This window comes from Haliotis rubra, unplaced genomic scaffold (genome assembly GCF_003918875.1).
Source record: "Haliotis rubra isolate DU_JTF1 unplaced genomic scaffold, ASM391887v1 Scf1346, whole genome shotgun sequence".
NCBI classification, from domain to species: domain Eukaryota; kingdom Metazoa; phylum Mollusca; class Gastropoda; order Lepetellida; family Haliotidae; genus Haliotis; species Haliotis rubra.
In genome coordinates, this window is record NW_025765277.1 from 74,598 (window position 1) to 99,753 (window position 25,156).

At 39.8% G+C, this 25,156-nt stretch overlaps 1 protein-coding gene across 1 annotated transcript in view; it reads right to left on the minus strand.

The window, feature by feature from the left end:
• Positions 1–774: 774 nt before the first annotated feature.
• Positions 775–25,156, minus strand: part of LOC124267900 (hemicentin-1-like) — a gene marked incomplete at its 5' end in the record, with an annotated part of 127,718 nt that continues 103,336 nt past the window's right edge. Inside the window, 9 exons of the mRNA XM_046702886.1 lie at positions 775–1,028; positions 4,902–5,000; positions 5,167–5,265; positions 5,410–5,453; positions 10,995–11,016; positions 11,252–11,380; positions 12,758–13,063; positions 15,055–15,351; positions 22,503–22,781. Of these exons, the coding sequence (XP_046558842.1) occupies positions 1,006–1,028; positions 4,902–5,000; positions 5,167–5,265; positions 5,410–5,453; positions 10,995–11,016; positions 11,252–11,380; positions 12,758–13,063; positions 15,055–15,351; positions 22,503–22,781 (1,298 nt within the window). The remainder of the gene's footprint in view (positions 1,029–4,901; positions 5,001–5,166; positions 5,266–5,409; positions 5,454–10,994; positions 11,017–11,251; positions 11,381–12,757; positions 13,064–15,054; positions 15,352–22,502; positions 22,782–25,156) is intronic.

Below are 25,156 nucleotides of genomic sequence, written 5' to 3' on the forward strand. Positions count from 1 at the left end.
ATGTGATGGCAGACACGGCCAAGGGGGATTACCAATGAGGGTTATAAATGTCTAATATAATAATATATGGGCTGACAAGTCAATTTACAATGCGGTAGTGATAAGGATGTACAGTAGAGATTGAAAATATAGCTTAGTGTCAAATACATATTACAATAAAGTCTCACATGTCTTGAGTACATAGTTTTGGACTTTTTAAATATTTGGACGATGGCTGTCCTCAATTAGTCCCTATAACAATATCACTGTAGAGATTGACAGTGAATGCATATTCAAGTATCTAGAATATATAATAAAATGCAAAATTTGCATTTAAAAGTTGAAGTATCAGCGAGGAAAGGGTTAACTTACGTATTTCATCATATTTATTCAATAAACCAATTATTTACTGATGTATGAAGGCCCCTGGACCCGTTTTTACAGTTATTTACATATATTCTACAACATTAAAATAACAGAAGGGTGAATATAAATGTGGGTATATATACATGTAGAAATCTAAGTAACTTCAGGAAACTGTTCAGTCGGCATTTTTTATCATAAGCATGAGAAAGTAAAGACTTGGTATTTTCAAGCTATGTGTACTATTTGTATAAATAACTTTCTTAAAATTAAACATATTTGTAGTTACGTCTTTAGTTACATGTATGCTAAACGAAGTCTGTCAGATGTCCTTGTTACATTACTAAAGTATTTATCTCAGTCAACATGTACACTCGCTGTGACACCTATTTACTGAACTACATCTTATAGTATGGTACATCTTTGTTTTTTTATGAATATGTCTAAAGCACTGCCCCCTTCAACTCAACTATTGTTACGCTCCTCAGTGTGTCCAATCAATTGTATCTCACAAATGACCATGATACAAAAAGGTTAGGTTTCAGCAAACCAGCAAGTTCCTCTTGGTGAAGGTTGCAGAGGTTGAGACACAACTGAGTTGGTATGTAACCTTCAAAGTCACCCATTATGATGTCAGAGATAATGATGATTCAGTTATTGGTTTCAGGTGTTCACATAGGGCGAATCTGAAACAGAAACATTACAATATTCATATAGCACTTGCCCCCAGTATGGTAATATCCAATGCACAAATATTTATGAAGTAGAACGTTTAAATTTTGAGTCAGACAAACGAGCGACAGATTGGTCATTGTCATGCTATGATGGCTAACAATGCATTGTAACCACTTAATCCAATAGACTAGACCCGATTCTGGAAAAAGGCTCAAATAAATGATGTTGAAGCATTTTTTAGTAGGATTTGGTATCAAGGCTATTTTAGCTTATTTAAAGGGTGCTGATCACGAAAAGAATAAGATACCAAGCTGAAAAAAAGTGTTTTTGACCCTCAAAATTGAAAAACAAAATGGCGTCCAAAATCGCCTAAAATAGTAGTTGGTGTGCACAGTATTTTCGCATGTGACAGTATCTCTATTTTTTTAAATTTTGGAAACTTGAAAGCATTCCTCCTTTTACATTGACACTTTTTTAAATATTGTATCTACTTTCAATAAATGGCAAATAAAAACAATAGAATGAATAATATACTGCATTTTCAGTTACAAAATGTAAGTGAAACCCTCATGTTCAAATCCTATTGACTGGAAGAAATGTATGTTTTGTCAAGAAGTTAACTTGGAACAACACCAGCATTCTCTATTAGGTGTTGACATTAAACACCAGCTCTGATATTCCAGAAGCTTCTCGATTTGATCAGGACTTGAATTGTAAACTTTCAGGTATATGTGACCTTATTGCTGCCGAGGCTAAATATCATTTACCTTGTCTTAGTTCCTTTAAAAGAAAAACGTCAAAAACCAAAAATGCTCATGACTGTAACACAGACCCACCAATGGCATGCTTGAACTCTGAGTTTCATTATGATAGATACACCATCTCATACTCGTGTTGAGATTGATGAACAAAGTGCCATCAATTGCATACTGGACAGTGTCTACATGTTCCTTAAACATTTGTCTGTTGACTTCATCCAGTAACGAGATCCAAAGATCTTGTTCAGGTGTTTCACAAAGCAGGACAAGTTACAAGCAGGTCATGCGACTTAACACGTTCATGACAACGTTGATAACAATGAATCAGACGCTGGTTCTCTGATACCACTAAGCCTGATACCAAACAGATTTGTTTTCTTCACAGCAGACAATATTGATATCTTGGATGAAATCTTGGATGGAAAAAACAACTTCTATGCAACACAAGTAGCAGGATGGCAGCGTGGACCACCCCCTGATGTGAATTTTTACACATGGAAACCATCAAAACTTTAGATATTCCACATGTCATGTCAAAAGTCAGTTCAGCTCACATGCCTGTTTCTCTTGGCACACTTTCCATTTCTTAAAGCTGTCAACATCTGGTTGTTGACAGGGACTGCTGATAAAAGAAAGTACATTCCAGTTGGTAAAGTTACGAGAAACTGCCAGTACATTCTGTTGCATCATTGTTGCCATTTCATGCACTTACGGGCTGTGATCATACCAAGAAGGTCTTTCTCAACTATCGTCTTCTCCTAAAGGATTTGGGTGCTGAAAAGCTGAACCAAGACAAGACCAGATCCGCTGAAGAATTTGTGTGCAAAGAATATGGTGTTCATAATGTTCAAAGTGTGAACACTGTGTGTAGGGTTTTGTTTGACAAACCATCCAAACCTGGGATCAGTAATAGACATGTCTCTGTCTGCCGACAGCAGTATGCAGACGACACACAGCTGAACAAAGTTTTCTCTCCCAATGCTACAGATGCTCACGATGCAGTTTCACAGGTAGCTGGCTGCTGTGAGGATATAAAACCTTGAATGTTTCAAAACAAGCTTAAGCTGAACGAGTCAGAGAATGAATGTCTTCTCTTGGTTCTCAGCATAGAAAGGCTGAGGCAGGACCACGCGAATTCCACTTTGTTCATCTGTTGTCTGGGGTTAAGACTCTTGGGGTCACACTCAACTCGGATCTTTCGCTTGACTCTCATGTCAATAATCTTACCAAAACCCGCTTTCTTGTCCTTGGGACTATTGGTCATGTTCGTAAGTGCCTGACAAAGAACTCTACTGCCACATTTGTCCTGTCGCTAATTGTGTCACGGCTCGACTGTTGCAATTCCCTTCTGTCTGTGGCAACTAAACAGCATCTTAACAAATTACAACTTCAAAATACTGCAGCATGGATTGTTACACTGACTAGGAAATCAGAGCATATCACTCCTGTTCTATACAGCCATCACTTGCTCCCTGTGGAACAACGTATCAGCTACAAGCTCCTTTGTCTTGTCTTCTAGTCCCCGGTCCAGTCAGGCTCCTCCCTATACATCTGATCTGATTAAAGCCTACACATCAGCAAGAACTCTACGTTCCCAAACCAAAACCCGGCTCCATGTTCCCATGGTAAAACCATCCCACTATGGTGAGAGAACATTTGCACAATAAGCCACTAATGCCTGGAACTCTCTGCCCCAGTACCTGAAAGACTGTGAATCATTGTCATCATTTAAGCCCTATCCCAAAACCTTCCCGTTCAGACTTGCCTTCTCTGTGTAACTTCTCTCATCTCCTCTCGGATATGTGCGCTTAGAGCATGTCCTGTGCATGGACTCAGCGCGTTACAAGTGGATTATTCTTATTATTATTAAACCTGAGTTGATACCACCAACATGCTACCATATCCAGCGTGTCCATTACCAAATCATGATCTGGAGGAAAGCCTGGGAAGCTATTCCATCACTTCCTGAATTCACAGAGATGGGTTGGACACGAGCATGCAAAGGTCAACAACCCCAGCTGATGTCTTGTGATCCCATTCCTGAAGCCTATTTTGCACTTATTGCAGGCTCATGTCAAACAATGCACTGCAAATGCAAGAGATCAAATCTCCCTTGTACTGCTGCGTGTGGCAAGTCACAAAGATGCTTATTCAATGAATCTTTGAATATTATTATATGTTAAATTGAACCTTGTTTATGGTTGTGTTGACCAAATTATGAAGCATAACATGGGACATTGGAATTCTTATGTATATGAGAATCAAGTGTGAATAACATTATTGTTATGATGTTGGTATGGCTCAGCTGATATATTGTGTTTAGAATTGTTTGTTTTATTGATTATCCGTATTGTTTTTGTTCGAAATGATTAAAACTGTTCATGAAAAATATGTAGTTGTGTATTGAGATAACTTTAAATACTATATTTTTCCTCACTATCTCATTACCGTTGAGGTAACAATGATGTAATCAGCACAAAATCAGCTATTTGAGGCCATTTTGTATTTCAAATTTGAGTTTTTATAGTCAATATATTTCAGTTGGTATTCTATTTTTTCGTGATCAGCCCCCTTTAATGTCTAAAAAGGTCAGGTTTAAAAAAATTAGAAAATAGATATAGTCACAGGTGATGACATACCATGCACATCTACGACTACTTGCAGCGACTATGGTGGCCATTCTGTTTGTCAAATTTGAGGTCTCAAAAACATTTTTCAGCTTGGAACCCTATTTATTAATGATCAGCATTCTTTAAAAGTTATAAAAGGTCAAGTTTCCCAAATTAAAAAAATAGAGATACAGTCATAGGCGAAAATACTGTGCACACCTACTACTATATTGGGCGATTTTGGCGGCCATTTTGTTTTTCAATTTTGAGGGTCAAAAACACTTTTTTCAGCTTGGTATCCTATTCGTTCGTGATAAGCCTTTTTAAATAGATAAATAGCCTGGATACCAAATCCTACTAAAAAATGCTTCTTGAATTACTTTTATCCACAATCGGTCCTTGCCTAAAACGTGGAGCTGGGGAAGAAGGGGACTATTCCTTCCTGTATTCCAACTTGAATATTTTCATGCTATGCATTGTTTTATAGTGCTCCAGTTAACTTCCACATCAGTCATACCTTTGCCTTTGATATCAGCATTCACATACATGGCGGGCTTGCCGTCTTCAGAAGCATGTCTTGAGGTCTGGTTGATATCTTCATAGGTGTTGACAGTGTCTGAAAATAAATATGACTGTTGAGAACTCAAGATTTCGAGGGTATGATAATAAAAGAATGATACTCCATGCATGAACTATTTGATTGGTTTGCTGGTATGATCACAATGAAAACTGTCGACATCCTGTTTAGGGATCCAGGGTTGAATAAAAGTTCGGTTGGATACCTTTAGAAGGATGGAATTCTGTATTTTCATAATTCTTCAGTTCTGTGTAAGTCTGTTTGTCATCCGCGCTATCTTGCAGCCCAGAGTACTGGTTAACATCTGTATTGAAGAAAAACAGACAAGTGCAGACATGAATTAGGCATTATTTAACAACAGTGATGCAAGTCATTGGACCCTTTTCATTTTATCATACATGCTTGTACTTTTATATACATCTTACATGTACTTTGAATATTGACATACCTTGGAAATTCACGTTTTCTCCTCTATTTTCGGGGATCTGTGACCTGCAGCAGAAACGACAACACTGTCAGAAGGGCATGGAATTCACACATGCATACACATAAATAACAATGTTGGGAATCGAACGCAGGTATTTGGGGATGTATCTAAAGAGGAAGAGATCTAACTGATTGGGAAGACTGTTTTTAGATGTTAACATTCACGAGTACATCTGTACTCAGTGTTCGGGTTGCCGCAAAAACCTGCATGTTTCACACAAATGAAACTTCATTTCACGCACGATATTTTGCTACTTGCGTGTTCTGCACGCAAATCATTTTGTTTTCTGAGTAGTTACATTTCTAAATTACTTCCTTAATTCTCATGATACTGAAAGGTGACATCGTCCGTTTTGACATGGTGAAGTTACCGAAACTTGGAAATTCCTTGGTTTATATATAGCAACCTCGCCAGATAGCGTGCATAACTCCGAAGTGTGTATGACCATATATATATATACGTTACGGTAACAGGGAGGTGTGGCACACAACACGTGACTCGTAAATGTAATCTCCAAACCGTGTATTGTATGGTATAAATATGTGACACACACACACCATATATAGTTATTCACGGATCGGATATTACATCTTCGAGTCACGTGTTGTGTGCCACATCTCCCTGTTACCGTAACGTTTGTTGTTATTACTGCAGTTTCTGTAAGGAATTTCTATGTCATTGCTCCAAACTTTATTGACTTTTGTAAGTCCTGTTGGCTAGAAAAAAAAAATGACAGAGAATGTAGCAATGTCACTGTGACAGAACAACCCGTTAATAAATCACATAAGGTCCCTGAAATCTTACCCAAATAGTGTCATGATTTTTATGGTCGCTTCCACAGATATCCCAGTGAATAAGTGATCAAATTGTGCACTTCTTGTTACAAATGACTTTTCCAAAAATTGTGATCTTAACTCAATTTTAAATCCTAATAAATTATGTATCAAGAATATTGAGAGAACAGGTGAAAGTCACCCCCCAAATATACAGCTCTCTTTATATGTTGTATCAAAGCTGATTCTATTGGGGTATATTGTCCAATGTGCTCCCCTTCATGGCGAGCAAATACGTTCTTGCTTCATTCACTTTCATGAGGTTGCTTGCTCTGTCATACAGCAGCACAACAAATCTCTCAAGCTGATTCGTTATTTCAAGTGGTGGACAAGCGAGGGAAATAAAGGTGCCTGTTATTTCAGGAAAATACATTCCACGAGGCCTTCTTTTCAATTCTACCAAAGGATGACACACTGTCACACCTTTGATCCAGCATATAAAGATAGCTGTATATCAGGGGACTTAGCTCGGGGGCAATCCCTGATGAAATCACAGGAGTTACCCAGCCCTTTGGATTGGGGCTGTCAATGACGCTCCAGGGGAGAGCTTGGACCTCTATGGACAACTCTCCCGAAGGCATCAAAGAGCTGCAAGGGGTTGCCGAAATGCATATGTAGAAAAATGTTCAAATCGGTCCATGTGCGTGAAAGCAGCTCTGAAGTGCACTGTACTGTGAAAATGTGGAGGACACTGTAATTGATCTTCTGATTCAGTCGAGCTAGATACAATTACACTCAAGACATGAATGAGTAACCTGCCACAGATTGATGAAATGGCTACTTTAACACTGATGTTGAAATCAAACATGTTAGCATTGATTTTGCTATGGTTTTTAATGGTGATCCAAAGTCAACCAAACACATACATTATACATGTAAGTAAATCTAATGATATATTCTTTCTAATCAAATTTCATCTGTTCTCGCAATATAGTATTTGGACTTTTAAAATTGAGTTAAGAAAAAACATGTTCGAAAATTCGTTTTTTAACCCACTTTTTCCCCCCATAATGAAAAATGGCCACAATCTGTGAGGCTTCTCGTTTTGAATTTGAAAAGGAATGATAAAAAATGTTAGATAATAGGATGATCTCATACTCATATGTAAACGATACAATCCAGAGGTGTAGTGATGGGATGGCATTAACTTTGCCCGTCATACCTTGCTGGAATAATTTAATGTACATAACTGAAAACGGCAAACTATTTATGAAACTGTCAAAGTCATTGAATTGGTGAAAGTTGAGTTGACCCTTCTTCAAAATAATGACGATGACTTGTGGCCATGTGAACCAATGGTTTGTGAAACACACCAGATAATCGAAAAACATATTTTCCCAAAGGAAACAAAAATGCATTTTTTAAAGTAAACTTGATATTTTATACTTATCCTGTCTCATGATCTTTACGTCTGTACGGCGTCTGGTTGCACATACACGCACACGCACACACTAACACTAACATCACACTACCCACCCCGTACAATTTTGAAATTTCCTTGCATTTCAGAGCATTTAATCAGCATTCGAAAGTCAAAAGTGTTATTCAATTATTTTTCCTTATCTTGACTCATGATCTTTTGCTTATCTCTCTTTCCCTTGTGAATGGTAGTGGAACACTTGAATCCTTCGTAGTTCCCGAAGTGGACGTAAAGATAAACTTACCCACGAGTTACCTCCCTAGTACTTTCGTCAATTTGATGCATGACTTAATAGTGACGACTGTGCTGATGGCTACCAGATATGTGGATAATGTCGAACTTTTCAGATGTCTTCTATATCTAAGGTGACATAGATATTCTGCCAATTGAGGATGAGAAGCTTTCATAGCTGTGAAGCCCTTCCGCCTTGCATATTGTTCAAATTTCTGCCGTTTGTCGTCTTACAAATTGCGAGTAGATCTGTGCAACGCTAAGGTTAGTGTTTTCGCTGCTCTGGCAAAGTATCCTCTGTTCTTCAGGCAAGTTTTGATACGTCGCACACGTGTAGATGGAATAGTGTTGGATTCCTGTGGACTTGTTTGGTGTGCTGATGTCTGAGTAGGTTCGGTCATTCTGGTAGTTTGAGGGTTGGACTTCCGAGATCTTGTATTAGAGCTAGGAACCAGAGTCTCGCTGGCCAATAGGGCGCGACCAAAGTCAGTCGTAGCGCTTGTGTCTGTTTGATCTTCAACAGTACTTTCGGTAGTAAGATCGGAGGTGGAAACACGTAAAGGTTTAGTCCTTCCAATGATATGCTCAGTGCATCTGTTGCCCAGGCTTGGGGGTCTGGTACTGGTGAAACAAACATCTGTTGAACCTCGTGGCGAAGAGGTCTATGCATGGGGATCCTATTTCCCTTATAATGAGCTGGAACGCTTCTGGATGGAGCATCCATTCCGTGGGTGATGGATGAAGAGGTCAGGAAAGAGAGTCTGCTAGGATGTTCTTGGCTCCCGGTATGTGACACGCCCTTATCCAGATGTTTGCATCCTATGTGATGTTGAACAACTGGAATGTTAGCTGGAGTAGGCTTGGAGATCTTGTTGATCCTTGCTGAGTGATGGAGAATGCCACTGTAGAGTTAATGGAGAGATGACTGCTTGAGGAATCATGGCTTGTATCTTGACCCAACGATCTTCTGGGGTCACAATTCGATTTTGTGTTGTGATGAATCTTATCCCCAGGAATTGCAGATCTTGTTTCATCAGGTTCACTAGCCATCCTAGTTGCGTGAGCAACTTAATTGTGAAGTTCAGCTGATATCTGAGTTGATTGGCACTTTGATGAACCTGTAAGCCATCGTCCAGGTAAAAAGCATTGTGTAGACCTCGGTGATGTAGGTAGGCGACTATGGGCTTGGTTATTTGTGTGAATAACCACGAAGCAGACAATATTCCAAATGATAGGACGTTCCATTGGAAGTGCTGACCTCTGAATAGGAATCGTAGATATTTTCTTGATTCCAGATGTATGGGTGTGTGGAGACATGCTCCCTGGAGGTCTATGCTGGCCATATAGTCTGCTTGACGAATTAGTAGTCTGAGTTAAGGTAGGTGGACCATTCTGAACCTTTCCGGTTTGAGTAGATAGTATTGGTTGATTTTGCGCATATTGTAAATCAACCTGAATTTCTCTTTGGAAGTCTTCTTGGGTACTAAGAAAATTGGGGAGTAGAAGCCTGGCGTGAGATGATGTTGATCCATTCTTTCTACCGCATTCTTGGTTTGAAGCGAGTTGATGGCTTCTTGTAGCTTGTCTGCTTGCTCGTCTGCATTCGTTCGCCAACATTGTCTGCAGATGTAGATCTGTGAGGCGTATTAGGTTCACTAGGTCTGAGGGTTTGCGAACGTTGTCAGTTGATGAGAGTTCTGCCGTACCTTCGCTTCCTCATCAAAACGTCGTTCCATCATGACCATCATTTGAATAGTAAATTGCCTTATAAAGTCGCCTTGATAGCAGTTCTGCGTTGACTGGAACTGATTCGGAGTTGATGATCGTGAACGGTGATGTGTTGTGTGCTGCATTGAGAAGCTGGCCCGCTGTTGTAGTTGCAGGAGACGGTCTAACAGTCGTGGAGGTCGACTGCGTCGCCGATCTAGTAGGTACTTCAGGCAGAAGTAACGGTGGTTCATCAAACACATCTGCCTCGTGGGGTAGGATTATCTCCTCATTAAACAACCTCTGATGAGTTGACTTGCTAGGTCGTGTTGATTTCGAAGTTGACCTAGTTATAAATGCCCTTTTCTGCGTTGTGGATGAAGCAGTAGTCTTTTTCTTACTCTGAGAGGGTATCAACTCCGTCGTAGCAGACCTCTTTTTCGACCCCCGTAACAGACGACTGCCCCTGCAACGTACTCAATCACCAATCACCGTACATATCACCAGAATTATGTATTTCTGCAGTACCGTGACTTGTGATGGCTTCCTCACCCGATCCATGGCACGTCTACAGATATAAGACAAATATTGATTAAATTGCAAATTTGATAAATCACTGCAATATATACAACGTGAGGTGGAAGAACATGGCTTAATGCACGATGGGCATTGGGGGGTGAGGATCAGCCACTGAGAGCCGGTGCCTGCAAACAATGCAAGATTTCATGAAATGTAAATAAGTTACATTACGATGAAAATGTGTCACAAATTACAATAATTTCTTCATATTTTATACAATTAATACATGATAGTTATAGCTAAATACCATACACAGAGTAATTTTGATAAATAGGATCTGAATATAAAGGATATCTGCAGTATACGGGACTTCAGTGCTCGCCCAATCATCCGCTTGGGCGAAAAGGGGAGAGAGTGACTTGTAAGGCTGGTCACATGACTGTTTGCGCGGGGAAAGGGAGGTAACTCGTGGGTGAGTGTATTTTTACGTCCGCTTCGGGAATTACAAAGGAATCAAGCGTTCCACTACCATTCGCAAGGGAAAGGGAGATAAGCAAAAGATCATGAGTCAGGATAAGGAAAAATAATTAAATAACACTTTTGACTTTCGAATGCTGATTAAATGCTCTGAAATGCAAGGAAATTTCAAAATTGTGCGGGGTGGGTGGTGTGGTGCTAGTGTGTGTGTGTGCGTGTGTGTGTGCGTGTATGTGCAGCCAGACCCCGCACAGACCTCGCTCGGGCATGCAACTGCAATGCATCAACACGCAACATTCCAGGGCTTATGCGTTTGGGGGACGCAGAACTTTTTTCCTTCCGCGAACACTGGTACTTACGCATTCTGTGTGTCTGTTGAATCTGTGGAGATAACAAAGACACTGTGATGCCAAACTTGTCAGTGCAATTTTGATAATTTCTTTATCAGGGAACAAGTTAACACATGAACCCTGTTTACATGTTTGTTCTTGTGTCCCAGTAAGTTGCTGCATTATACTGTACCTTAAATTTTGACAAACTTGTGATGAGGCAACATGCCTTCATTAATACATTTGAAAATACATTTTTGGTGTTTTTCTGCATACAGTACACCTACCTGGTTTCTGCAATATGCATCTATATCCTTTCCTGGCCATGATGACAACGATGACCACAATGCCGACGACCAATATCACACCGACTGTCACTCCAGCTATTAATCCAGCTTGTGAAGGGGCTGCAGGGGCTTAAACAGAAATATCCCAGGTATAAACAATGCCACAACACATTGCCACAAGGAATACAGAATGAGATCCAAATAAGTAAAACAAACACAGTCGTCAGAAATATATGCAAGGAGTTTGGGAAATCGGTGATAACACCAGGTGTTCATGAAAAGGTTGGCATGTTCTGCTCTCCACTTAGCACCCTCCACTTACAGAATGTATGTCTCGAATATGTTGTCTTTCAATGGTTTTAGAATGTGTTCTATACACCTACTAGAGAAGTTGATTACTGGTAATAGAAACATTTACGGATAGTTTACAGAGGGTGTTCTTACATCTTCGATAATAGTTAAAAAGCTGGTCTGGATTTAGCACATTAGCAGTAGTTTCTAAATGACCAGCTGAAATGCAGACTGTTATGGGGCATAATAACGAATAATAAATAGCAAATAACGAGGCAGAGCCAATTGATATTGGATGTGAATTCAAAAGCACTAGGAAAATAAATTAGTTGTAAAATGCTACCGATTACTTTGGAAAGATTATTGCACACATATGTACCAAGGATATGAAAACGTATATAACTCGTGTTCTCGCTCAATTGTTTCTCAAAAGTTTCCAAATTTGGAAATGTTTTTAGCGTTGTCATTGTTTAAAATTGATTTACACGATCTATCACTTATATTTTCAAAACGATAACAAGTATATAGAAGGGGATGATGCCATGTCTCTTTGAAGTGACTTGAAGTAGTACTTACATGTCCTTCTATATTTGTGTACTTATCCTTATGTGACCTAAATGGGGCGATTATACCTGCTGGCTTTTTCTTGCCGAGAAACAAAGTCATAATATCATTAATTAAAAGAATTATCACGAGATTTAGTTATGGCAAAATGAGTGAATAATTCTTTTATTCACACTAAGCAATATTCCAGTTATACCAGTTATTCCAGTGTTCAATATATTGAACACTTCTATATTTAGTCTCCCCACATGACGTGTGACGAGGTGGCGAGCACCTGTCTCCAGTGTTCTCGATGTGATCATGATGAATATATCAGTTGTGTTTATAAAGGGTCAAGGTATACGAAGCAATACGTAAATAGTTACACGGGCTGAACGAGAAAGTAAGTAGCAAAGTGTATGACAGTATTATGACTTCATAACAGAGTCTTTCCAAGCCACAAACACTGGTCACTCATACAACAAAGTCTGGAAGCAAACAGGTCTAGATTCTAAACGTCACACCGATATTGAATATTAACAAATAAAGATCCTTTCAATTCAATAAGAAAACTCATTGCCTCTTTAGTAATAACCATATCTAAAACAGAAGCAACAAACAGCTTTACCTACGTATCCTGAGATGATGGGTTCAGTGTAAAATGAGACGTACCCATAACTTTCTTCTCCGTGAGTCCAGTCGCATGTTCAGTGTAGCTGCTGCTTCCAAACTGGTTCCTGGCGACAACCCTCACATAGTACAGTGTGTCAGAGTTGAGATCATTGATGGATGATGTCATATAATTCCCACTTTCTGTCTCTGTATGACTCCCTGCTGTCTTCCAGTCCTTCTCGTCTGTGCTGTACTCTACAGTGAATGTCTGAGTAGCTCCGCCATTGAACTCCTCCTTCCAGGAAACATGTAGGGAGAAGGGGCCTTCTGGGGAGACACTGATGTTTGTCGGGGTGCTTGGTGGTCCTGTAAACAGAAGATGAATTGACACTACACTTTTGTTTTTTTGCAGTTCTGTTAAATTAATTAATGAACCAGTAATAAAGAGCAATACGATTTTATTAAAAACAAGTCAACTGACAATTTATTGCAAATAAGCATAGCAACATAAACATCAACCGTTAAGTTAAGTCAAACTTAAAAACTTACAGGTAGAAATCACTTCGTGTAATATCCTTTTCTGAGAGCACCACTGCCAACAAAGCTGGATATTTGTTGTGACCCTAACATAATGAATCTTATGCCACATTCTATTGAAAGTTGCAATCTTATCTGCCTGGCAGAGATAAAATGGGGTGATGTATGAAATGATGTTTGAATCACCATATGCATGTGTATGGCTACGAACAGAAATATCAAATTTAAAAACCAAACGAAGGGATGATAAATCACATATTTGACAGGGAAAAACATAGCAAGTTTGATACATCAATGATGAATGACTGACTGACTGAGTGAGTTTGGTTTTACGCCGCTTTTAGCAATATTCCAGCAATATCAGGGTAGGGGGACACCAGAAATGGGCTTCACTCATTGCATCCATGTGGGGATTCGAACCCGGGTCTTCGGCGTGACGAGCCAACGCTTTTACTACTAGACTACCCCACCGCCCCGATGAATGAATGAACCGAGAAATAAAAGGAATGGAAACCAGTTAACATTGACATTAATGTCGCATGACATTATCTGAAATAATTATTAAAGTATTTTGTTAGTTTTCAGAGGGTTGTGTAGGACATCCGATGCACACAGCTGACATGGGAAGTTCCCACCATGTTTGGAGATGACCGGAAGTTAAGAATAGTCGTGAAGTGTTTTAATGCATCACATTGTTGTGTTTAATCTGGACTGAACTGAACTTTGTTTACAATCCATCCGCGTTCTGAGGCATTAGAAGAACATGTTTACATCATTATTATGTTCAACGTGTACAAAGCTAAATACACATGCAGAGGGGTGACAGTGACAATGTATTGTTGTGTTTGTGAGCAATTTTGGAGGCTGCTAGGAATTTCAACTGTCTTTGCTCAGACGCTCTAATTTAGCTTGTCTTTGGTTTCATGGCAAGACCAAGATATGATCAGAAGGCACCCTTTTATTCTGCCCTGTTTGAATGTCTAACTGCAAGGCGAATATTCAGGATACCGTGCCGTCTGATGTCTTCTTTGTGAGTAATGATAATGAAACATCACATTTGTCAGTGGTTGGATTATCTGTAATATACAGTTACATATACACAGTGACAGCAATGTCAGCTAAACCCACAATCAGTTTAAGCCACTATGCTGATTGTCTTACCTTCACCATCGTCTACAGTGAGTGACAGTGATTATAATGTGTTGTCTTGGAGTATTGATAGACAACTATACGGTGTACTTTTTATATCAACTCTCACCTATAGTCACAATTTTCAGTGTGTATGTCACACACAATTGTCTCATTATTACCTTCACCATCATCTACAATGTGTGACACTTATCGTCAGATACAATGGTGAGTGTCCATGCCCTAAACCCATCTACACCACTGTCCCGTGTAAGACTGTAGTCCCTTGAAGTGCCGTTGCTGGACATTAGTCAGATGTCTTCTTGGAGTATAGCAAGACAATTACATGATGTACTTTCGATATCTGCTCTCATCTGTAGGCACAATGTTGACTGTGTATGTCACTGACCCCCAAACATCATTGTCCACTGTAAGACTGTAGTCCCCAAAGTCCTGCTGTAAGAGGTTAATAAGGTGAAGTGATGGAGTATTGCTAGACAATTATACAGTGTACTTTTTATATCAACTCTCACCTGTAGTCACAATGTTGACTGTGTATGTGACTGACCCGCCCACACCATTGTCCACTGTAAGACTGTAGTCCCCAAAGTCCTGCTGTTAGAGGTTAATAAGGTGAAGTGATGGAGTATTGCTAGACAATTATACAGTGTACTTTTTATATCAACTCTCACCTGTAGTCACAATGTTGACTGTGTATGTCACTGACCCGCCCACACCATTATCCACTGTAAGACTGTAGTCCCCGAAGTCCTGTTCCTGGATGTTAGTAAGGTGTAGTCTGGCAGTGACTGAGATGTCTGAGACAGGGCTGGAGGAACCAGTGAGGTCCTGGCTGGTGCTGATGGATCTACTCCAGGTGAATGTAGGAAGGGGATAGGCCAGGACTGGCACAGACACAGTCAAGTTTTCACCCTGCCTGGAGGCGTACTTGAGTTGCTTGGGCACTGTTTCATCTAGTCGAGGAGAACCTGAGGAAACAAAATCATAGCTGAGATCACTCTTGCATTTCAGCCTCCATGCTGAAAATACAGTAAAGGGTTACTCATCAGACAAAGGTCATAGCTACATAAAACATCGGAAAGTGCCCTGTATCATACTACACACTTGTTGCATATCAAACTAATAATGATAATGAAAACAACAGAAAGTGTCTAATGTGAGAGATGAAGTTTTTTAAAGTCATAGTCAAAAATGACATTTTCGATACAGCCAGCATGATAGCATCCTGTCATAACTGGGTATGTTCATACAAGTTTAGCCATGTACTGATCACCAAGTATGTGCTTAGGATGGCTGACTATATCAGTCGGGCACTGGTCTGATTACTCGTTAAATTCTATTGCATTACTTATGGTATCCACATACTTCGGTATCTTATCATGGGGCTACAAACGAATAAATTTGCATACACTAGTATGAGAAACAAGTCCAAATCCAGGAAGAAACTACCTTCTTGTGCAGATGAAACCCTATGAAATTCAAGCCACAACCTTGCCCATCACGACACAGCTAATGCCACTGTGCAGAACACAACCAGCATACTCAGTCAGTCCATAGACTGCGTACATAGTTGGGGACACCATAGAAACAGGTGTACATTACCCCACAGACACTTTGCCACTGTACTACCTCTACAAAGTGGTATCATTGTTCATAAGAATTCCGAAATCTCATGAATACATCCTTCAAACACTTGATTGCTAAATTCCGCACTGACTTATCTCACAAATGCTGCACTTAATGATTTGGTGGACTATGATGTAGCTCTTGGTTAATGACACCTCAGATGATGACACAATGAGTTCTGATGACATTACTTCTGCTAACAGTAACGTTAATGATGTCACTGATGACTTCCTTTCCTGTTAACGGTACTTTGGATGACGTCATGATTATGCCATATCCTCTCTGTATCTCATCCACTCCATGAAGACAATTGTTATCACTGATTGGATATGAATACCTTCTAAGTTTAGCCCTTAGCTACCATTTGAGGCTCTGCAGCAAACGAGGATCACAACAATCAACCTGGAACAAATTTTTATGGATAACAACGTCTTTATTTCGTGAGTGTGACGTTTCGATACAGATTCTTGTACCGTTGTCAAGCAAGAGTGATACATGAAGTGGAGGAGCTGTGTACAGAAAACCTACCCATACGGATCAATACATCCACTACAACTCCAACCACCCCCCTAAAGTCAAGACCGGATTCATCTCTACATTGACCAGAAGAGCCAAAAACATCTGCTCAACAAACCTACAAGAAGAAATTGAACACCTAAGGAAAGTCTTTGTAGAACGCAACCACTACCCATCTGAAATAGTCAACAGAACCATCGAAGCAACGCTTTCACCTCCTGCCAAAAGATCTAAGCCAGAATCAGCCCCCATCAAGATATCCATTCCCTACATAGGTAAACCATCACATCAAATCAGCCGACTCCTGAAACAACAAGCAGGCATAGACACAACCTTCTCAGCGTCCTCCAGCCTCAACAATCTCCTCCATGCCAACGGAAGAAAACATCCCACCGTCAACAACAACAACCCGAAATGTGTTATTTATAAAATAAACTGTGATTGTGGACAAAGCTACATAGGTGAAACATCCCGACCCATCAACACCAACTCCGACACCAAATCAGCTATCTCTGACCACATCAAAGCTAACCCCAATCACCAAATAGAGTGGTCCGACTTCACCATTCTCGCCAACAACCCAACGGACTTCACTAAACGCAAGCTCACCGAAGCCATTCACATCAAACACCATTAGCCCACCATCAACCGTGACCAAGGATACTTCATTCCATCAGCTTATGATCCACTCCTCCACCAAGCCCAATCTATTGTATAAACATCACACCTATTGTATAAACATCCTCTTCATTGTACCATTTTCAAGGACTCGAGGACTCGAAAAGGGGAGATAACTCGAATTATTTGACGTTGACAGACTGTCTGCCAAAGCACGAGCACGAGCGGCCGTTAACGTCTAATATTAAGATAAGATATAACTTTATTATCCCGGAGGAAATTCTTATACATCCAAACTGTCTCAAAATGAATGTATACACAGTTCACAAAAATATACACAATAATTACATGCTCAAAACGAATGCTATTTATAAATAAATCTGACATGATATAATTCAATTAACCACATAGGTAAAGAGGCTGAATATTTATAGTTCTAATCACATGATGGTGTGATTCAAAATATTTGTTTCATTCACGAATACTTGATGGTATGAAAGACTGTCTAGCTCTGTTTGTTTTGAAGGAGGGAATCCACAGCAGCGTCCACAAGGAAGTAGTTCAAAATGGTGAGATCAAATATATCAACTATCAAATCTAATTTTAGCTGCCTTTTTGACAATCTGGCGTTCATAGATAAAGGGAATATACTCGAAAGACACTCCAGAAATTTTGCAAGCAGTATTATCAATTTTGAAAACTTTGTTTTTGTTGCGATGAGACAGATCCCCATACCAACATAGAAAATTGTAGGTCAACACACTTTGAATAAAGGTTTGATAAAAAAACTGTCATTACGGTTTTGTCAATGCCTTGACGATAATAATGTTCAGAATCAGAAATTAGGCCAGTAACAGTGGCGTCATCTGGAAATTTCACAGTAAACAAGTCATTTATTGACAAGTAACAGTCATTGGTATACGAAACGAAGAGAACGGATGAGGGACACAGTCCTGTGGAGCTCCAGTAGAGGTTGAGAGAAAAGAAGATTGGTAGCCATTGACACTGACATACTCAGTTCTATGTACCCTGAATTCTTTAACCCATCTGATAATTATTAACAGCTAGATTAAATAGTTTACTCCTCACACGGTGTGGCTGCATGGTATTAGTTGTTACAGTTGAGTTGAGTTGAGCTTTACGTCACATCGGCATTTTTCCAGCCATATAGTGACGAGAACAAGTTTGCATTAGTAAATATTGTAAGTACATACTCAGAATGAGTTTTGTTTCAAAGACATTTATTGATTACATTGTCATTCAAAAGCAGAAAAAAGTCATAGCATCAAATTTAAAGGCAGGCGGTTTGTTACATTTCATAGTTACAATTTATGGTTGTTACATTTCACAGTTACAATTTATGATACAGATCAACTTCCCTCAGGTAGTTCAGTATCAGATGGGCGCTCACGCGTGAGAAGAGATCTTTTAGGTTTGTTGCTTCATAATGTGAGTCCCTTGCAGGCGACAAGTCCACGCATTCAAGCAGAATATGCTTGATGGTGAACACCTCATCGCAAGAGACACACATGGGGGGTCCATCCCCATCCGTTTTCAGCAGATAGTCATGTGTAAATCGACTGTGGCCAATACGACATCGTCGCAAAATTACCTCATCGCGTCTTGACTGACAACCCAAGTAGGTATAACCGATTGTTGGCTTCAATTCATGGAGTTTGTTTCTTCCTACTTGAGTGTCCCACCTTTTTTGCATCAGGTCCCGAGTATAGCTTTTGATAGTGGGTTTGAAGTCACTGTATGGGATTAGCAGTGGAGATAGGGGCTTTTCGAGAGCTGCTTTTGCTGCAGCATCGGCCTTAGTGTTACCTGCTATGCCGACGTGACCCGGCAACCAGCAGAGGATGATGTCATATTGGCCAGTAGAAAGGTCGTTGTACAGTTCTAATATGTCCAGGATGATTGGGTGACTTGAAGTCACATTTAGAAGTGCTTGAAGGCAGGATAATGAATCTGTAAATACGATGAAGTTTTTGGACTGATTTTGCTGTTGAATGTAGGTCAAAGCTGAGAAGATCATTTTTGTCTGGTAGTCCCAGAGCGATATCTCTAGCCGTTTGGCCGCCATCTTGGATTGAAGTTTTTCATTTTGAGGTTGCCATGGGAACAGAAGTTGAAATCCAAATGACTTGATTTTTACGGGATCATTAGGCACAGTCAAGGGAATGCTTTGTGCAAAATTTCAACTCTGTACCATCCATAGTTCCGGAGATACTAACTATACAGTATTTTAACGGACAGACATGCGGCAATTGGAGAAAGATAAAAAAATCAAATGTATGGGCGTATCTTGATCTGGATAGTGAAAAGAGCGGTATATCACTGCGTTCTGCAGGCAGTACAAGAAGTACGAAGAAAAAAAACATTTGTCAAGTAAACATCCAAATACTAATTCTGACCAGTAGGAAAAGTTAGTCACATGACGATATGAAGTCTGAAAGAAGTAAGTGTTCACTTGTGTGATCGGAACACGTCATGCAATTTACGCTATTGTTTGCTTGAAAGGTATGAATTTCGAGTACTCGGGTCCGAGTCGACTCTCATCCCTCGAGTACTCGAGTCCAAAAAAATGGACTCGTTGAAGCCCTAATGATATCCATACCTGTGACGTTCTCGGTTTAAAAGTTTCTGTCATGTTAAGATATCGTTTAGAGGTCTTCCTGAGCATAAATATGTCCAGCAAACCCCTGTCTAGCGTAGAAGCCAGAAAAGGGATAGCAAACACTTGTCCTTGAGATCACAAAGCAGACTTCTGATTTACCTGCAAGAATGTCTGTGACTCAAGAGCGATTCTCTTCAATGTAATGGACCTGACATCCCGTGCATGTACCTCTGACACCCTTGAGGCTGTAGTCAGGGCCATCAGGAATGCAGTCTTCCAAGCTTTGTTCATGGGTTTGAATGAATGGTGTAAAAGCGCTGAAGATGTAAGTAATTTTTAAGTTGTATTAGAGCACAGGTAATTCTGTAAATGAGCCATGATGAATTCTGCACTAATAAATAGTGTAAAAGTGCTAAAAACAACACTAACCAATCCTATTTCATAGTTATTTGCTGCTTGGGGATATCCTCCAGTTCTCTTGTAAGATCCATCAACAACCTGGTGCAGTCATGTCTTCAGAGGAGCTCTCCCAGCCTGCAAGTGAGGTATCAGTGAAGATACGGCGATCTGGAACCTTTCTATGATGTTTTCGGGGTTCATCCCTGAACACTTGGTCTGAAGGTGTTATGACAGAATCTAGAATCCTAGATGACGATTTACTGAAAGAAAGATGCTTGCTTTTCCAAGGGCTCGTACAAGTGGTGTAAAAGTGCCTAAGATGTATTAGAAATTTCGCAATCATAAGGATAGTTATAGATCCATTGGCAGTTCCTGACTCCTCCTAAAATCTAGCAACAAAAGATGTTATTCGATAGTTTCCATCCGTGTAGGTATAGTTGTAGTTTGTGATGGAACTTGTCTGATTTCTGCGGTCTTAGAATTGTTGAGAAAGACATAATTAGAGATCTGTCAGTAAGGACAGTAGGTCTGAGAACAATGATCGTGTCATCCATGCTGATGTCACTCACCAGGTACATTACCATCAGATGTTCCTGGTCTTGGCCACAACTTGCGGAACAAGATCTGTCGTGGAAACACTAAGGCAATCATTCCCTCCCATAATATTGACATTGCATCCACTGCATAGAGCACAAGGACCTGGGACCATACTTAAATAGGTTTGCAAATGGTTGAACAGATCTATGTGAGGTTGTTCCCATTTCATTGGTATCTGCTTGAAGGTGTGTTCTGAATGAAGTCTTCATTCTGTTGTCAAAATCTTTTCAGGGCATGGTAGTACACCTGAATGAATGTTGACTTTCCCTATGTTGATTTTCCCTATGGCCACTATGTTGCTGTAGACTCTCCACCAACACATATGATTCATAAGCTCTTGAGAGTAAGTGCCTCCCAATCTGATATAGGCAATGCTGTGGTGTTGTCCATAGCAACTAGTAGTGATGAGTCCTTGAGTATTGCAGCCCAGTTCCTGATAGCTAAAACTACTGCTCACATCTCAGTATGCTGATTTGGACTAGTCTTTATAGCTCCCAGCAACCTGATGCTGTCATGTCTTATAGATGAGCTCCTCGGGCTGTGATGGCATCCTGATTAGCTTCCCTTGTGTGACATTGTCAGGGTTCATCCTCCAGGCAAGGTCCCTGAACACTAGGTCTGTAGGTGTTATGGCGGAGTCTAGCTGTTGGGCTCGATGCTGATTCACTAAGTTCTGAAAGTATCAGCAATGCTTCTGAATGTGAGAGCCTGCACAGATGTAAGTGTTCCCAACATCCATATGTTGAGATTCTAGAGTGGTGAAAACAGCCCATACTTTTGTACATTTCTGGGCTGCTTTTTCTGGAAGCACCAGGAACTCCTAATTTCTGAAGAAATCCCTCAGATAATGTGAGATGTCTAAACGCTTCTTTTGTACCAAAACATACCAGAGAGAATAACCAGATCTGCTGGGTTCAGGTCGACAACAGCTTCCTTGTCTCTGAGTTTGTAGATCGCTATCATCGTTGCTGGAAGTTTGGGTTTGTGAAGGTGATATCAAGGTTACACTAGGTGTGTAAGCAAAAAAGTCTCTTTGCAAACTGAGTCAAATACCGCTTTGGCCATAATATCCAGGTAACCATGTAGCTGTGTTACCTATAACCTCTAGCTTAACTGATCATCAGCTGTATAAGCTATGTGGCTGCTGATATTGCCACCATCACTCTGGTCATCACCAGCAAATCAGGTTGCAAGAGTAGAAACCCATGCACAATAACTTGTGCTGACCAATCAAAGGAGCTTTGAGGAGCTCCTTCTGCTGCATCTAAGACTAAGTTACCCACATGGTCCATATGATATCAATCACCCCTATGCCTGGTGCGATCATCACGGCTGGTGTACGGCTGGCTGAAATTTCCACCATGACTTAGGTCTGATGAAGTCAGCAAGGTTTGCTCTAAGTCATGGTCACCTCGAGATGTGCTGTCTGGTTGTGTCTTTCCAGTTGTCGCTGAAAAAAGCTCGGCTGAGGTGATAGTGTCTTTGTAGTGTCTCATGTCTGTATATATATCCCCCTTGTACTCCCTACCATTCCCCTGATGAAGGAGCAAGCATAGACTCCGAAATGTCGTGTTATTCACAATAAAGAAGTTGACATCCATAAATCTTGCTGTTCCATAGTCATCATTGTTTATAATACTAACAATACATCTTCTATTCTGTTAAAATCTGAATTTCAGTTATAGTGATACTTCAGTCACAAATACATGATTATGGTAATGGTTATGTAAAGATAAAACCTACATTTGATAAGCAACTCCACCTTTGTGGTGACAGGTGCCCCGATGTTGTTGGTGGCAGTACAGGAGTAGTTCCCTCTTTGTCTACATTCCACTGATTCCAGTCTGTATGTTGCTGTCAGGGAGTTATCTGCCCTTGTCAGCTCTTCAGTTCCATTCAGTAACCTGATGACTGATTTGGGATTACTGTCAACCTGGCAGGTCAAGGTAGCTTGATCCAATTCGTTAACTGTCACTGAACGACTGAGCGAGTTGACCGTAAACATACTTATATTGACAGGATCTGAAACAAAAACGCAATGGACTATTGAAATGAAAAACACCAGCTTTTATAACACATAAGACACCCTTAAAATGTTGGAGTGTTTTGCAAAAGATAACTTCCATTTTGATAATATCATTACACTAGACACAATCATTGTGATAAACAGCTATATAAAGGAACAGCGTGTTTCATTCGTAATTCTCCGAGAAAAACTGTCTGGATTACTGCAAATATAGACATGGCTCCATCAGCATTTTGTTTTCATTCAACATCATTTTAACTGGATTCAACCTCCCAACCACAGGGCTCATACAAGTTAAGTCATACTGTCACACCATACTGTGTAATAGTGACCTTGAGCATTTAGTAAGATGAAAGATAACATTCTTTGCTTTCGGAAGAAAAGGTGTTCAAACAAGCCATGGTAGACATAATTTCATCAAACAAATGTCACTGCTCCTATAGTTTCCAATGAAACATAAAACAGAGTGTGCATATTGACAATACTTATTCCTAATACAGGACATTTACAATCCAAAAACACACTCATGTGCAAACATCTACATAGAATGGTATCTATGTACTAACGTCTACATAGATTGACATAGGCACTGGAAGAAACCTAATATTTGCTTGAAAAAATCATGGAAAAGGTATAAGTTTTGCAAAGAGATAAGCATTGGGTATTTTAGTCTAGCTTCCAAGGGGAATAACTCCCCACTCTTCGAAAAATATACTATTATCTGAACAAATAATCGATTACAGTTTCGAGTCTCTACTTGGATACACATAACTTTCAGACGAACCTATATCAGGTCATGATAAGACGTACAGGAAGGTCTTCTGTTAAACGTTCTGGACACATGTCTTGAATCAACAGTTTAAGTTTCAATATAAGTTATCGTCATTCATGTCTAATAGCTTGTCTAAATTGTTTCCATGTTAATCGCAAGAAAATAAAAATACCCAAAATATGTAAATGGCAAAATCACCCATTTAGGTTCTGTTATTCATTTATGTCTAACAAGTTTTGTTGAGATATTTTGAACGGTTTCCGAGTTGTGCTCTGGCCTGTTGCATCAGTGTTCTCAACGAGCACTCCTCTGAATCCACAGACGTTTGTGCATAGCCATCTCAAGGTTCCTAGTTTAAGGTCCAGGTTAGGTGTCAAATTCTTGATGTAACTCATTTACATCAAAGGTAAAGTCTGCATTGGTGTCTAAATCTTTGGTCCTGGAGACGGATCCATTTGTAAGACAAAAGCAGGTCCCTGTTTCATGTATGAAGGTCATCTGAGAGTTTGGAGGTGCATTAAGACTGATTATGTGCCGAGGCACGTGGATCCTACTGTTCCTTGCTGTGTCCTCCATGATTGTAAACTGACATTGGTGACTGTACGGAGAAATATCACATCATCACATCACATCACATCACATCACATCACTGACATTCTTGATCAAGTTGTTGTGTCTCATTTTGATAAAAAAACATTGGCTTCCCACCCCATATCAATGGACAGAAACGCCGGACCACATCATTCCAGCATGGTGGGAGAGTTCCCACGAACTAATCCTAACTCTTAATTGGGTCTAAAAAAATGCTGTAACAGTGACAGTTTTTGATGATTTGTCACAGTCATATGCATTGTATTAACAGTTATTTAGTAAGCAGAACAACAACTAATTGTTAACTGAGCTCTTCCAAATCCTGGTTCATTCTCAAAACATCGTTGAAAAGTTAAAAACAAATGTTTACAGAAAATGTTGAAAAAACGTTTCATAACTATACAATTTCACGTGAATGAAACATCACGAAAGATTTCACAAAATGGTTTTGAAACAATTTCATTTTAGCTAGGCATGTGTTTGTTGATGTCAACCAAATTTCTAATCCTTGCATTCTGGGGTTTTGGCTTCTTGACCATAATGTAGGAATCGTCATCAACTGAGTGCAGTATGAGGCTTTATGGTTCTTATAGAGAACTTTGTTTCTCACGTGTCTCATGTTGTGCACAGAGACATAGGAGCAGCAGATTTGGAGATGGAACAACAGCGATCCTGCCATGTAAAACAAGCTTCACAGTAACCATAACTCTAGTTGGATATATAAGGAGGACGCACACACATGAAGCCTGGAATCACTAGTACAAGAAGCCCTTTCAACACATCTGGTATTAACCTGATATCTGGTTGGAGAGTGGTTGGAGAGTAGTATTGAAAACTATGCCTGTGATGTGCAGTCTATGATATATATGGTACCTTGCAGTTTTTAAGCAACACCCTAGCAAATGAAAACAATGGTTAGTTATCTTCAATGAAATAAACCAAATTTATCCTGGGGCATAATATATGGACAAAATGGGGATAGAGAAAAGTGAAGAAATTATATTTTTG